The sequence below is a fragment of the Phyllobates terribilis genome, unplaced genomic scaffold (assembly GCF_046119375.1).
Source record: "Phyllobates terribilis strain yellow unplaced genomic scaffold, ASM4611937v1 Scaffold_1__5_contigs__length_1240528914, whole genome shotgun sequence".
Classification (NCBI taxonomy): Eukaryota; Metazoa; Chordata; class Amphibia; order Anura; family Dendrobatidae; genus Phyllobates; species Phyllobates terribilis.
Genome location: NW_027362761.1, coordinates 378637624 through 378654130, shown reverse-complemented (window position 1 = coordinate 378654130; position 16507 = coordinate 378637624). Strand labels below are relative to the sequence as shown.

At 42.2% G+C, this 16507-nt stretch overlaps 1 protein-coding gene across 1 annotated transcript in view; it reads right to left on the bottom strand.

The window, feature by feature from the left end:
- Positions 1-16507, bottom strand: part of SRRM4 (serine/arginine repetitive matrix 4) — a 191092-nt gene that overhangs the window by 50889 nt on the left and 123696 nt on the right. Inside the window, exons 7-8 of the mRNA XM_073676396.1 lie at positions 11720-11812; positions 1368-1509 (exon numbers count right to left, since the gene is read on the bottom strand). Of these exons, the coding sequence (XP_073532497.1) occupies positions 1368-1509; positions 11720-11812 (235 nt within the window). The remainder of the gene's footprint in view (positions 1-1367; positions 1510-11719; positions 11813-16507) is intronic.

Here is a 16507-nt window from a genome sequence, read left to right as displayed (position 1 = left end):
ACACTACCTTTCCCCCATCGGACTCAGCCCACCACCACCAGACCTGTCAATCACAGTTAATGGCTTTACAAGTGCCTAACTATTAAAAGTCCACTTCTTCAGGACAACCTTTCACTCTGCACTATCTTTTAAACTGCACATCCAAGATCTTAGTGCTCATTCCACATTCAAACATTTTATGGCATCTACTGTCTCCTTAACTTTAAAGGGGTATTCCCATCTCCAAGATTATATGCCAATATGTAGTAGATGTAATAATAATAATAATATTAGCAAATACTTCCAACTGGAAATGTGTTATAGTTCTTTTGAATCGCTATGTCACTTACCCCATGTGCAGGGCATTGCAGTAGCTTAGGTATCCGTGGTTATTATGACCACTAACAACTAATTAATTGTCACTGTAAGGGTGTCACTATAATCCTTTGTTACTCCTTTGCTTACCCCTTTACCAAAATTATCAGCTGCCACCCTTTGTCTAGAGAATTTAGACTTACAAGGCCGCCTATAACCTGTCCCCTTCATACATTGGGTGCTACCTCCCTTGCCTACATTCAATATCTGAACCTCACAAAATCTGCTTTTTTGTTCTCCTTTTGTCTCTTCATCACACAATGGTCTCCTAAATTTCTCTCATGTGTTCCCAATACTCGGGATCTTGCTATTCCAACCTGAAAACCTACCTCTTCAGTAAGGCCTACAACCGGCAGTAATGCCTTCTGGAGCTACACGACCATATGAGCAGCTTCCGACTTTACTGGCAGTCTGGTTAGCTCGTAGATTGCAAGGGTCCTATCTCCCTCTCTTCTATCCATGTTTAATTGTACTTACAGATGTCACATCGATACATATAGTTTGTTTTTATAATATTGTGCACTGACGTATATTGTTTTTACCTATAAAGGACCTGAAATTCATGGCGCCTCACAAGAAGTGTCAAAATAAACAAAGGAGAAATTTATCCTGTCCATCTATCTATCAATCAAAATTTATGACATAGTATTTACCAGATTTGCTGATATATCCCACGCATTAAGTCGGTTTTATGACGACTTATAACCCGCGTTAGGTTTTTTGGTGGCAAGCTTGTGCACCTTTGTTATTGTCTGATAAATCCATGGACATAATGGACACTCTGTGTGTGTATTATGTTATTATGAGTCATAAAATGGACCCATCTTATAGTATAGAAATATGTGATTTTTAAAGTCAACACTATGAACTCTACTTGCATAATCAATATGTTTGTGGTTTTCAAATCCATCCAGCACTAAACCTAAACAACTGTAATAAGTCCCATCCATCCTTCTAGATAGCACATACGTGTAACAGGTTGCTGCTATTTTACAATGAAGATTTCCACTTACTGTCAGCTTGGAGGGGGAGATGCTGCTATGTGCAGATAGTGGGGTGACTTCTCTTTGCTTCTTATTTACAGACCTAGAATTGTGGTATTTGTGTTTCTTTCTTCTTGACCGATGTCTCTCTTCTTTGGATTGTTCCCTCGCTCTGAATCAGGGAAAAGAAACCATTACATTTCTGAAGACAGATAAGAGAATGAAAGCTAGAATTAATGAGAATCACAGTGTAAGATGATTTTAGGCTAATAAACCTTAAGTTGGTTCATAAATGATTTTAGTGCAACCACTCACATAATGATTTGCATTTGATTTTACATTCGTTAGTTGTGCAGTAAGTATCGTATGTAGGCAATAAGTAATGTATTTGTTTTTTTTATAAAATCTTGAAGCATTTTTATAAATTATCTGCATGGGAGGCCATTTTGGGGAGACATACAGTATTTTTGGTATGTCTATATAGACAATGTGCCATGGTATGTACACTTTATGGCGGCTGAAATGAATGGGATGAGCTAATTGGGATGAAGAGATGAAGAAATGTTTCCAAGAAGTGAGAGACTCCTAGAGATCAGGAAGTGGCAGCTTCATAAAGTATAGAGTATAGTGTAGATACTTTGTTCTATGAAGTCTTCATCAGCACAAAAATGTATTGTGCCAAAATAGAAACACATAAACTGTACAAATCGGGAATCACTGCAAACACATTGACCCACCAAACAAAGATAATGTTATTTATATTGCAAGGCAAATGATGTAACAATAAAATCCAAAAGCGCAATGCTGGAATTGTTTGTTCATTAACGCCCAGAATGCGCTTAGGGGTAAGATGCAAAATCACGCACTCTCTGCTGTCTCTGTCTCAATCTACACAGCAAAACTGATGAATTGGTGTATAGAAAACATGATTTACCAGCAGAGTTTGTTCTAATGGCCATTGTAAAAATTTGAATATTTTAGATTTTTTTTATACCGAAAAATAAATAAAAATCCCTCCCAAAGCTGTTGAAAATAATATATTTAGAATGAAATTCTAATTTTCTGATAATAAATTACTTTTTATCAGAAACTTAATTCATACCATAGTGCAGTTGAAAAAAAACATCCATTGTCAATTGGTTACAAATAAGATAATTTTTGCATTGGTTCTCTGAAACATTTTGATACTATGCAATTATTTATGTACGTACAATTATTCCAATCATCATATTTTTAATATTTTCTATTCTTCTACTGTCCTTACTAGTGATGAGCGAGCATGCTCGCTACTGCTCGGTGCTCGCCCAAGCATCTCACTGCTCGAGATGCTCGGCGCTCGCTGAGTATTTCTGGGGTTGCTCGGCGGGAGCTCGGGTCCCCTCCCTGCATGTTTGGCGCTCGTTACAGAGCCAATGAACATGCAGGGATTGCCTGCCACTCACTGTAATGCCGTAGTCATGTTGGTTGTGGCATTACAGTGATTGGCTGGCCGCACAGCTTCATCAGGTCTATATCAGACCTGGCGCCCCCATGCTCGTCACAGTCACAATCAGACATTGTAGGGAGAGGTGCTGCTGAGCTAGGAAGAGATTTGCTTGTTTCTAGTTAGTGTAGGTGTACCAAACTATATTAGAGACACATATCCATCTCAACAAACAGTCCTTCTGAGGACTAATCCATCTGCAGAGATATCAGGCAGGCAGTGTATATAGGTAGGCAGGCAGGGTATATAGCAGACTGCAGTGCACAAAGCACAAGAGGCTCCATTTCAGCTTTGTCTGCAGCTGCTGTTAGATATTTCTAGAAATAGGCCCAGGTCTCAGGGGCCAGGAATAATTTTTTTGGGATCTTAATGCTCATTATTTGCTTAAAATGCAATCCAGAGAACACCGTTGTTCTGCGCCATTTGCTTGTTGGCACTGCAGAATACAGCCAGGTCCTTTCCATATTACTGTGCTAAAAATCCAGCTATTTAAAACTGGTTTGTCCGTCACACGGATCACATATTATTACGCTGAAAATACTGCCATTTCTGGCATCTATTAAAATTTTGTTTCAGTGTATCAGTGAAGCAATTGACACTAGTTTGCTGTTCAAAATAGTTAACTACAGGCCAGGTATTTAAAACTATGGTTTGTCCGTCACACGGATCACATATATGTTTTCAGAAAATACTGTCATTTCTGGCCTCCATAAAAAATTTGCTTCAGTGTGTCAGTGAAGCAATTGACACCAGTTTGCTGTTCAAAATAGTTACCTACAGGCCAGTTATTTAAAACTGTGTTTTCTCCATCACACGGATCACATATACGTTTTCAGAAAATACTGCCATTTCTGGCCTCCATTAAAAATTTGTTTCAGTGTGTCAGTGAAGTAATTGACACCAGTTTGCTGTTCAAAGTAGCTACCTACAGGCCAGGTATTTAAAGCTGTGTTTTCTCCGTCACACGGATCACATATACGTTTTCAGAAAATACTGCCATTTCTGGCCTGCATTAAAAATTTGTTTCAGTGTGTCAGTGAAGCAATTGACACCAGTTTGCTGTTCAAAGTAGCTACCTACGGGCCAGCTATTTAAAACTGTGTTTTCTCCGTCACACGGATCACATATACGTTTTCAGAAAATACTGCCATTTCTGGCCTCCATTAAAAATTTGTTTCAGTGTGTCATTGAAGCAATTGACACCAGTTTGCTGTTAAAAATAATTACCTACAGGCCAGTTATTTAAAACTGTGTTTTCTCCGTCACACAGATCACATATACGTTTTCAGAAAATACTGCCATTTCTGGCCTCCATTAAAAATTTGTTTCAGTGTGTCAGTGAAGTATTTGACACCAGTTTGCTGTTCAAAGTAGCAACCTACAGGCCAGGTATTTAAAGCTGTGTTTTCTCCGTCACATGGATCACATATACGTTTTCAGAAAATACTGCCATTTCTGGCCTCCATTAAAAATTTGTTTCAGTGTGTCAGTGAAGCAATTGACACCAGTTTGCTGTTCACAGTAGCTACCTACGGGCCAGGTATTTAAAGCTGTGTTTTCTCCGTCACACGGATCATATATACGTTTTCAGAAAATACTGCCATTTCTGGCCTCTATTAAAAATTTGTTTCAGTGTGTCAGTGAAGCAATTGACACCAGTTTGCTGTTCAAAATAGTTACCTACAGGCCAGGTATTTAAAACTGTGTTTTCTCCGTCACACGGATTACATATAAATTTGCTCCAAATTCAGCCATTTGTAGTGAGCGTGGAAGATATTGTCCTCCATTTAAAATGGGCAAGGCGGGTGGCAATGGACGAGGAACTGGACGTGATGGTGATGGTGTATGCCGAGGCCGAGGCCGTGGGCAAGCAGAAATTGTGCCACAACAAACACCCACATCTTCTTGCCCGACCTTCCTGTCCCAATTCCTAGGGGACCGCAGCACACCACTATTGAACGCAGAGCAGTGTCAAAAGGTTGTTGGTTGGATAGCGGATAATGCTTCCAGTCACTTAGCCACCACCACAACCCTGACTTCCACACGGTCAAGTCTCGGTAGCTGTGAGTCTGGACTGCATATTCCTCACCCTGATCCTCCTTCCTCCCACCATGCCGAGTGCCCGGAGACAACTGATCCCACACTTGGACACTCCCAAGAGCTGTTCACTTTTCCATTTATAGATTCGGGCCTGTCGCCCGGTCCACTTGAAGCGGAGCAAGAGGAGATCGCATATAGCGATGCCCAAAATATTTGAGCAGCCACGGTCACATGAAGGAGACGGTGGGAAAGTGTCACAAGAGGTGGACGATGATGAGACACAATTGCCAGAAAGTCAGGAGGAGGACCAGGGTGCGAAAGTAGAAGACGAGGTGGTGGATGATATAGTAACTGACCCAACCTGGCAGCAGGACATGCAGAGTGAGGACAGCAGCACACAGGGGGAGGGAGGCAGATCACCCCAACAGGCAGGAAGAAGCAGTGTGGTGGCCGCAGACAGAAGGCAGGCAACCGTTCCCCGTAACACCAACACGAAGGAAGTTGCCAGTACAACTGTTAGGTCTTCCCAAGTCTGGTTGTTTTATAAAGACTCTGCCAATAACCTCAAAAAGGCCATTTGCACCACCTGCCAGGCCAGCATCAGCAGGGGAGGCAAAACAACCAGCCTGACCACCACCAGCATGATCAGGCACATGGCAGCAAAGCACCCGACTTTGTGGGCCTAACCCCAGGGTCCAGGAACAGTGTCTGCGGGTGGCACTACTGCTTCTTCCGCTGTTGTGCATGCAAGTCAATCCCCTGTCCATAGTGCATGCGAAGATGCCTCCTGCCCTGCACCTGTCGTTGCACACTCTCAAGTTGCAGCATCAGGAAGCACGTCCACGTCCCAGAGCAGCGTTCAGTTGTCCATACCCCAGTACTTGGAACGCAAGCGCAAATACGCAGCCAACGAACCACAGACCACACTAATAAATTCCCACATTTCACGACTGCTTGAGCTCGAAATGTTGCCTTTTAGGCTCGTGAAGACGGAAGTATTCCGCAACTTGATGGCTGCGGCCGTCCCTCGGTACTCGGTCCCCAGCCGCCACTATTTCTCCCGGTGTGCCATCCACGCATTACACAAGCACGTGTCCACCTAACCACGGACACGTGGACAAGTGCTTGTGGGCAGGGTCGGTACATCTCGCTGACGGCACACTGGGTTAACCGGGAAGCCGGGACCCAGCCGGACCTTGGGACGGAACACGTCCTCCCGACGCCAAGGATGGCGGGCCCTAGGTCAATTAGGGTTGACCCCACAGTCTACAGCTCCTGCACCTCATCCTCCTCAGCCTCCTCCTCCTCTTCAGCCTCCATCTCCGAAATGACCACATCAGTCATAAGCTGGAAGCACTTCAGCACTGCCTCGGCCAAGCAGCAACAGGCTGTGCTGAAGCTAATATGCTTAGGTGACAAACCGCACAATGCTGAAGAGTTGTGGACAGCTCTGAAAGAGCAAGCAGATCTGTGGCTCACACCGCTGAACCTACAGCCAGGCATGGTCATGTGTTACAATGGCCGGAACCTGGTGGCGGCTCTGAGGCGAGGCGAGCTCACACACGTACCATGCCTGGCCCATGTGCTTAACCTCATGGTTCAGCGGTTTATCAAATCCTACCCGGAGCTGCAGGATCTGCTTGTTAAAGTATGCCGCCTGTGTGCCCATTTTAGAAAGTCACCTACAGCTTCCGCCGCCCTTTCCGTGTTTCAGCAGCGTTTGCAGCCTCCGGCTCCCAGACTGGTGTGTGATGTCCCCATGCATTGGAACTCTACACTGCAGATGTTGGGAAGGATTTGTGAGCAGAAGAGGGCAGTTGTTCAGTACCAGCATCAACAAGGCCGTCGGTATTCAGTTCAGACTCCACACATAAAACCTCAGGAGTGGACATGGATGTCAGACATTTGTACCATCCTCCAAAACTTTGAGGACTCCACCAAGATGGTGAGCGGCGATGACGCCATAATTAGCGTCACCATCCCGCTTCTCTGTCTTTTGAAATGCTCTCTGCTCACAATCAAAAAGGATGCATTGCAGGCGGAGCACGATGAGATGGAGCAAGGAACCATACAGGGTGATTACACACAGTCCAGCCTCATCTCATCCCAACGTGGATTGGGTGACAATGAGGAAGAGGATGAGGAGGAAGAAGAACAGGAGCTAGTTTCATGCGCTATAGACGGTACTACCTGCACAACTGTCATACCGTCTGTTCAGCATGGATGGCCAGAGGACAGAGGAGGAGAGCATGGTCAGTCATCCTCTTGATGAGGACATGGAAGTCTTGCCTGTTAGCAGTCTGGCACGCATGGCTGAGTTTATGTTACCTGCCTTTCCCATGACCCTTGCGTTCTCAAAATTTTGGGTGACAGTTATTACTGGTTGGTGACCCACGCTGCAAGGTGAACTTTATATCTCTTATTCCCGAGGCGGACAGGTCTACAAAAATGGGGCAGTGCCAAAAGGTCCTTGTTGCGGAACTATTAAAAAAAATTCCCATCTGAAAATGCTGGCGGCAGAGGTCACAGTTCGTTGGACAACCAAGGAGTACAGGCGAGAGAGACACAACTTAAATCCAGCAGAGGCAGGGGAACACTGTCAAAATTCTGGGAGAATTTTCTCAGCCCCTCCCATCGCACAGGCCCTGAGGCAAGGGGTACTCTCACAAGGAGTGCAAAGTTTGGGAAGATGCTGAGGGAGTACCTTGCCGACTGTACCAACGTCCTCCATGATTCCTCTGTGCCTTATAATTATTGGATATCCAAGCTGGATACGTGGATACGTGGAATGAAGTGTCTCTCTACGCCTTTGATGTCCTGGCCTGCCCTGCCGCCAGCGTTTTATCAGAGCGGGTTTTTAGTGCCGCATTGTGGAATTATAACTGATAAGCGCATCCGCCTGTCAACTGAAAATGCTGACAGGCTGACTCTTATAAAAATTAACAAGGGCTGGATTGGGCCAGACTTCTCAACACCACCGAATGATAGCAGCGTAACATTTGGTTTCGTTTTTGTATGTTTTATTGTGAGTCCATAAAAGTGGCGTAATACCTCTGACAACATTGTTGACAGAAGTGACCTGGGAGTCAGAAATGCTTCCAGGGGTCTTCCCCATGCTGTTCCCATGTCATTTGAGCACTGTTCCCACCGATTTGGGCAATTTTTAGGCCCTCTGCAGGACGCCGGGTGGGGCCGCCTGAAAAATGCTCGAGTTTCCCATAGACTTACGTTGGGCTCATTGCTCGGGTCGAGCACCTGAGAATTCCAATGTGCTCGACCCGAGCAACGAGTACCCGAGCACTTTAGTGCTCGCCCATCACTAGTCCTTACTCAAACACATCCACAATCAGGCAAATGAAAGACATTTGTTCCACTGATCGTACTGAAGTACTGACCGTAATGAGCTCTCAATATTCTCTGTATTTAGCTCTGTTGGAAGGCTATTAGCAGATCTTTATAGTAAAAGGTGCACAAATCAGCTGCAGTATGCCAAAAAGCCTACACAATGTTCTTCAGTCAGATCCCCCTGGTTTCTGAATCTGCCCTGCATTAAGCCAATTTGACTAAGAACCATTACATTACAGTCCGCAATGCTGCAAGGCTATTGGATCCTGGAAGAAATTTGTTTAGAGTTTAATAGTCTTGTACAGCTTAAAATCCTTTAATCGATTTAATTACATAAGTGACAGCTGCCAGGTAACTGTATGAAAGGTGTAATAGATGAGTGTTCTTCTTTTCATCTTTTACATTATTTATGGTGAGTTTGTAGAAGTATACAAAGAACTGTGTGCAATTGAATCATCTGTATTGTATTCTTGATGGCCTTGTAAGTCATTGTTAATATTTTGAACTTAAATTTCTAGGCTAAAGGTAGCAAATGTACAGGGGTAAGGAGAGGAAAAACCATGGATAGAAGTGGAGAAGTCAGGCAGCAGAATTGAGGGTAGATTGAAGGAACACTTGAGTGTTATATCAAAGGCCACAGAGAAGGATGTTGCAGTAGTCTTTCAAAAGCCTAATGGAATCATGTACTACTATTTTTGCTTACTTAAAGTTAATGAGACAGCAGATTCCATAAAAATGTTTGACTTGGCTGTGACATGAGGTGCTAAGATCTTGTCCTGTACTCAATGCCCACCAACAGGTCATGTCAGGTTTTACTTGGTATTGCACATGAGATAATTCCATCACCTGCACAATACAAAGGAAATCCTGAAAACATGATCTATCAAAGCGCAATTCTAAGGAGATTCTGAAAACATGATCTGTTGGTGGCCTTGATGAGTTGGGGAACACTATAGATCTGTCATTGTAGAGGTGAAAATACTGTGAATAAATGCATATATTGAGAAATCAGGTAGTTGCACACATAAGATTGCTAATTAGTAGCCATTTGGTTCTGAGCTCCACTATGAGGGTTCAAATGATCTAGAATGCTCTGTCCTTGGCAATCAAAGACTGGTGGCTCAGTGGTTAGCATGGTTGCTTTGCAGCTGTTGAAGTCCTGGGTTCAAATCCCACCAAGAAAAACATCTGCAAGGAGTTTGCATGGGTTTCCTTCAGGTTCTCTGGTTTCCTCCCACACTCCAAAGACATACTGATAGGGAATCTAGATTGTGAGCCTCAATGAGGACAGTGATGATGATGTCTGTAAAGCGCTGCAGAATATATTGGCGCTATATAATAATAAAGATTCAATTTTTATTATTGTCTGCCAGTTAGAAACAGATAATGACAGCTCCATGTGCTCCTCTTTCTCTATTAATCTTTGCTAGCAACCGGTGTAAGCGCACATCTTGGAAACATACTCAGGGTAAGTATAATTAAGGATACATCATAAAAAAAGTAAAGGTAGGTTATGTAAGGGTGAGTTCATAAATCTGTTTGTACTGCATTTATACATCTACTGATAACCTATTATATGCTACAACATATTAATTATTTTTAAATTTATCTAAGGATTATGACCTATGGCACCAAGTTTCTGTGTTTAAAAGATCTTATAGGTGCAAAGTCTGTACCAACAATGCGCTGGTTGTGCTACATGAGCTAGTACTATGTTGTGTAAACACAGCTCCACCTAGTGGTTAAAACACTATAAAAAAACTCCCTTTCCCATATTCAAAGTTCTGCTTCACATTACTTGTCTTTTTTTCATGCACCATTCGGCTGAGTTCACACGATGCGTTTCCGCGGCGTTTTTGCAGTTGCGTAAACGCCGCGGAAACGCATGAAAAATGCATGGTAGAAGGGCAGCAATGTTCCCCAATTGAAATCCGCATGTGCTGTGCCCATGATGCGGATTTTTCCGCAGCGTAAACGCTGCGGTCAAAAATCCGCAGCATGTCAATTAATTATGTGGAAACGCTGCTCTTTTGCCGCCATTGACTTGCATTAGAACGCATGGAATCCGCATCACAGTATATGTTGATGCGCTTTTCATGCGGTCTAATGTGCGGATGGTACCCGGGTGTGGATGAGAGGACTCTCATCCAGACCCAGGTACCATTAAAAAAAAAAGAAAATAAAAAATATATATATTCTCACCTTCTGACGGCCCGCGCAGCGCTCCTGCTTGATTCCCCGCACTTCGCGGTTGAATGAAGAAGGACCTTCGCTGACGTCAGAGTCATGTGACTGGTCACGTGACGCTGACGTGAGAAGGTCCTAAAGTCTTCACTGCCGGCAGCCGGGACCGAGCGAAGCAGGACACCGGGGGCCATCAGAGGGTAAAGTATATATTTATTTTTTATTTTTTGACATTCACACACTATATAAATCCATGCCGGCTGCATGGAATTATATAGTGTGAAGTTGACAAGCACTTTCCAAGTGATGCTAAAATCGCTTGGGAAGCGCTTGTCAACCCGCATGCGGAAATGAAAGTGAAGACCGCTTCACATCCGCATGTCCCTGGCAGGAAACCGCATGTACAATCCGCATGCGTTTTTTCCTGCCAGAGAGATGCAGAAACGCTCAGGAAAAAATCCTGAGCATTTCTGCATCGTGTGCACATACCCTTCCTGTGTCCTATCGTTTACAAATATGTGACAGATAATGGGGCTTATTCATCAAAACTGTCTAACTCTTAGTGCAAACTGAGACTAGACAGTCTTAAAATGTGCAAAATTTTTAAGTGTCTCATGCTGTTTGATAACTCTGTCTAACATTAAGACGGTCTAGTTTAAGTTAACACCACCTATTTGTTGGCTTACTATGTGCCAGAAATGTGCATCAAAATTTTAGCGCATTTTTTTATTTCACTGTTTCATAGGCAATGCCCTGGGCCCTATTTTAATGAGGTCACAACTCCTATATCAAACTAGTCATAAATGTCTAAAATAAATAATAATTATGGCGCAAGTCATGACAGACAGTTTTTTTTGGTGCAGATTATGCCAGGATTCTGATATATTTAATAAGTATGCCCCATTGTGTTAAACCATGAACCATGAAGAAGATACCTAGTCTATTTGTCATCATCTTTACAGATCAAAATCTATAAACAATTTTTTTCTAAGAAAAACGCTGTCAATCATTTTTTATGTTCATAAATGTAGTGAGTCAGTGTTACGTATGTGTATAACATAAAAATTGATAATTATATAAATTATGAAAAATGCAGAATTAATAACAAATTACACTCTATGGCACTACTTAAGCCCTTTTGAAACGTAACGTGGTTGTCAATGGTGGAGCATCAGATAATTACTAATTATTTTTTCTTTAACTTTAAGAAAATTATTTTTATCATTAAATCCAAAAAAGAAAAAAAGAAACAGTAAGAAACAGTGAGACCCTGTGATTTGTTTGGCAGATATGGACAATGGATTCATGCTTAGTGCCACTTGTGTATTACCTGTTTTCACAACTTAAGGACCTGGACTCAGTGCTTGGAGAGCGAGAATGTTGGTAACGATGATGATGAGATTTTCTTGGCCTTCCACGTGAGCTGTAAGAAAAACAGAATAGAATCACATTAGTTTCAGTTATAGTGCCCAAAAAAAAATATATATACTGTACATGTATAATAGTACTGGGTCAACCAATTACAGCAGTTATTATTGTGTCAATTTCCACTAATTTGAATATAGATATTGAATATAGATCCTACAGAGAAAAACATGAAGGCATGTATCCCTTATGATGGTAAAAAAGTCAATTTTATTGGACATTGCAATTAACACAAAAAATACAAAAAAATAAAAACAATGGGTGAAGACTTGGGTAATAAGGGGGTGCTGTCATGAGCATATGACGCAAGGATGGGCAGTTATGAGATGAATTTTCAAACAGTAACCCACATATATGAAGTAATATAATATAATAGTCTAGTAAGATATAATGGAAAGATCTAAGTTATATAAAGTGCAATAATCACCAACGGTAAAAAATCCCCATGCTCCATTATAGGAATTGATATAGACACACAGATCTATAAGAATAATAATTATATTTGTATGATATTTTATATTTGCAACATACTGTTAGGTGTTTGTTGGATTTGAAATGGGCTCAGAATCATCAGTGGATCCTGTGGACTCCCATGCTGTTCCAGCCAGGACTGATGCTACTCAGCATCATTGTCAGTCCCATCGCCTAGCTGGTGCATGTGATGTACAGGTTGTCTATTGGGTCTTTGTTCCTTGCAACATGAAGGATAGGTTGCAGAGGGAAACAGGGCTGCTACAGCCTAAGTCCAGGATTCTCTGCACTAAGCATGGCCGTGACATGGTGGACCGTGATTGGTGGTTTGGGAGTCAGGTGATTGGTCGCGGGTGACGTCACCAATAGTGCGACGGTGGGCAGGGCTTAATCTTTAAAAAGGCCACCCACAAACATGGCGGTGGCTCTGATCATTGAGCAGTGATGGTGTTGTGTGAACGCTTGGTCGTTTGAGCTCCACATGTGCTTTAGCTTGATTCAGGCAGGTTTAGCAGGGGATAGGCAGCCTTGGATGGAGGGAGGCAGGTAGCTTCGTCTGACAGTCTGGCTCCGACAAAGGGGTCGCCATACACCCCGAGCAGTCTGCAGACGCCGTATTCCCGGCACCGCCTGTAAGCCACGTGGAGAGATACTCCTCAGTCCGGTAGCACGCCGGCTGGGAGCACTTTTACGCCGGCGTGTAGCACCCACGCATCCTACCGCCTGCTGTGTAGTCTCTGTGCTGTAACAGGACTACAGATACATTATTTATCGCACATCTCTCGTGCAGTTAACGTAGATAGTGCAAATTCCTATTCCCGTTCCGGTGTGCAGTAACACGGAGGGGATTGTTTTTTAAGTTGGTTGTTTTACCTTCTCACCCGGAAGGTGTTCGGCCGCAGTCCTCCAGGCTGCATCGCGGACCCCGGGTTCGGTTGCTTTCCATTATTTAATAAAGTTGTTTGCAACCGTCCCCTTAACACATACCCATTGATCCCTGAGTCAGACCGTGTCACCACTACCCCAACGCGCGTTTTGAGAGGGCTTCCTTGGGGGGTTGTCATGGATTGTGTGTCAACTAGAGATATATATATATATATTAGTCTCCACATTTATAGTTAATCTTGTCGCATGAAAGCGGTACATGGGAACTGTGTTTGTGCGCAACTGTATAAATTAATACTATATTACATTTCCCATGTAATGTACACCAAAGCAGAAAAAAAAATTTAAATGACAAAATTTCTGTTCTTGATTGCTTTGCCTCATATAAAAATAGAATAAAAAAGATCAGAAAGTTGCATGGATCACAAAATGGTACGAATAAAAAGTGCAGCTTGTATTGACAAAAAAATGAAAAAATTGTAGCTCTGGGAAGGCTATGAGGAAAAATTGATAGTGAAGACGGGTCCAATGGTCCCTGGTTGCTATAATTTGTAATGTGGGTAAAAGTGGAGGTTTCTCCTTGAAGCAGTGATACAGGTAGAGCTTCCTGTTAGATAAGACACATGGCATTTGGGAGAATTGGCCCTGATACCATGTTATTGAAGCTGCTGTCAAGGCTCCTCTATTAGGGAGTGGCCTGGTGTGACATGGTGCTGTGATACAGAAATAGCGTCACTGGGTTAGGAATAATTTTTATTAACTAAGGCTTGCAGGTGGAGTATGAGCGTGACCTCATTGCTACTACAAGCAAAAGATGGCACCTAAAGCTTCCAGGATAGCTTGGCTAAAGCGGTTATAGAAAAATTACAGTTTATGTTTGATAAGCAGGTCTAGTGCAAGTGACCCCTGTGCTAGGAGTCCAGGGAAGGTAGACAGAAAGTCTTCCTAATAGCGAGCCTGGCTGCTGGGGGTGAAACAGAATATCCGCTCATTCAGGAGAATAAGATCTGAGAGATATACACAAAAAGAATTGTTACAGTGAACCAGAGTATAACTCCCCTAAACTACAGCTGCTTTGAAGTGAAAGCCACCAGGCAGCTCCCTGTTCTGGTATAGCATTGCAGCGGCAGTGATCGGTGTGCAGTGCTACAGTTAATAGAACAGGGATCCACAGCAGAGATCTCTATGAAGAGACAGTGGGCTTATAAGCTTTGATCAAAATGAGAACATCATGTATAGTTTTGAAAATTTTGCTTAGCCGCAGTATAACATGTGGACATCTTTATTTCTACAGTTATGGTATGACTCCATCACGAAGCAGCTCACCAACCTTATACTGTTCTTACAACAGAAGCAGAATCATAGAATCGTAGAATGTTAGAGTTGGAAGGGACCTCCAGGGTCATCATGTCCAACCTTCTGCTCAATGCAGGATTCACTAACCCATCTCAGGCAGATGTCTGTCCAGCCTCATAGAATCACAGTTCTCTGGCTCTTCATGAGTTCTGCATCGAATGTGAGACTTTTTTAGTGGAATAAATGTGCTTACATATTTCATGGAAGTTTAATCACTATGATGAAATAGTTCTGGGAAGTTTATTTGAATTGACCAACAGTCTCAGCAAATTTCATTTAGCCCAACTAACCTAAGGATGATACAACCTACACTCCAATCCTTCTTGTAGCTAATAACCAGCTACCACATACATTACTATACCAGTCACTTCTGCTATGTACCATCAGCCACTATTAGACTTGTCCCCCAGTGGGTGCAACACACTGAGTGAAACTAATCAGGTGAATTGGACAAATTTACAAGTGAAGTGGAATATAGAACACGTTCCTTGTCCTATGAATAACATTTCCTTATAATGCCATTTTCACATAGACATGTAACATACAGTATGCATTTGGAAAACACATGTTATGAAATGATCAATCTTCATTCAGTAAAAATAAACAGGTAATTAATGTATTTTTAAGATGAATATTATACTAAAATATATCTATTATAACAATTATTTAATGATGTTATATTAAAGATAAGGGAAATTGGCACAGGGCATCATAACTTGCCTTGCGTAACATTACCAAAGGCATGGGTGGCACACTTTTATGTGAGTGACTGTTGTACACTGGCTTTTCAAATACTCTCTACATAGAAAAATGGGGTTATGTATGCTGAGCTATTTTATTAATTTCTAAAATAATTTATTGAGAAAATATATTTCACCAATTTGACATTTTCTCGGTATGATAAGAAATTAAAGTTTAATGTATTAAGCTGCTCAACAAAGTACATCCATAACCTCTTCCCTGGAAAACAAAGCTGTGCAACTTCAATTCTGTCTACCATCTCATGGCAGAACCTAAGTACGCCAATTTCCTGCAAACCGAGCACCTACTGCTAAGTCAGTGACTCCTAATGTTATTACTGACAGCAATAATAATCACGGCTGCTCTTCAGAAGATAGAAAGGAAGTCCCCTGTAGTTCATGTCATCCCAATATGCCTTGCAATCAGAATAGAACAGGAAAAAACAGCATGTCTCCTTTCAACTTATCTGATCTACATGAAGGAATGGAAATGGAGCAGCAATAGACAATGAGAATATTATTACTCAATGTACAATTGCGATGATAATGTCATTTTTCTTTATATCAAACAGTTATCTTGAATAGAAAAGTAACACGTTTGGATATGACACCTATCACATTTCCATAGAAATGTCAAAATTCTTGGCAACAGATTCATGTAATCCATAATTAAGGAAGGATCTTCACAAAGAAGTTAAAAATGTAATTAAACTGCATGTCTTTACCATAAAGTATCAGCTAACTTGTACTCTGTCTTCTATAAGTAGAGAAGGAGATCACAATATCATGTGGGGGACAACATATATAAAGGACAAATACCAACGTAAATCCAGTCTTGACATCATTTCAGGTACATAGTTCCAATTATGAAGAGCTGCTTCTACCATGAAGCGACGGTCTAAGGTGTCTCTCAGGAAGTGGCATTTTTCCACCTTCCTGGAGTACAAATTTACCAGTTCTACCGGTAGTTAAACTGACAGTCGGCTTGGAAAATTGGTAGCATACTGTTTGCTTGCTTTCTGCATTCAATTGTATTTGTATCTATAATTGAAGATATAAGCATTATGCCACAGGGTCAGAGGAGCACTAAGCAGTGGCATGACGAGGTCACCTCATCATGATGCTGATGTCACTGCTATGCTGCAGAGGTGGCAAGATGGCATGGGAAGGTAAGGGCTCTGTAGTGCGTTCATAGATTGCAGAGACTTTTATTATAGATGGGGTGGGGTTGTGTTAGTGTG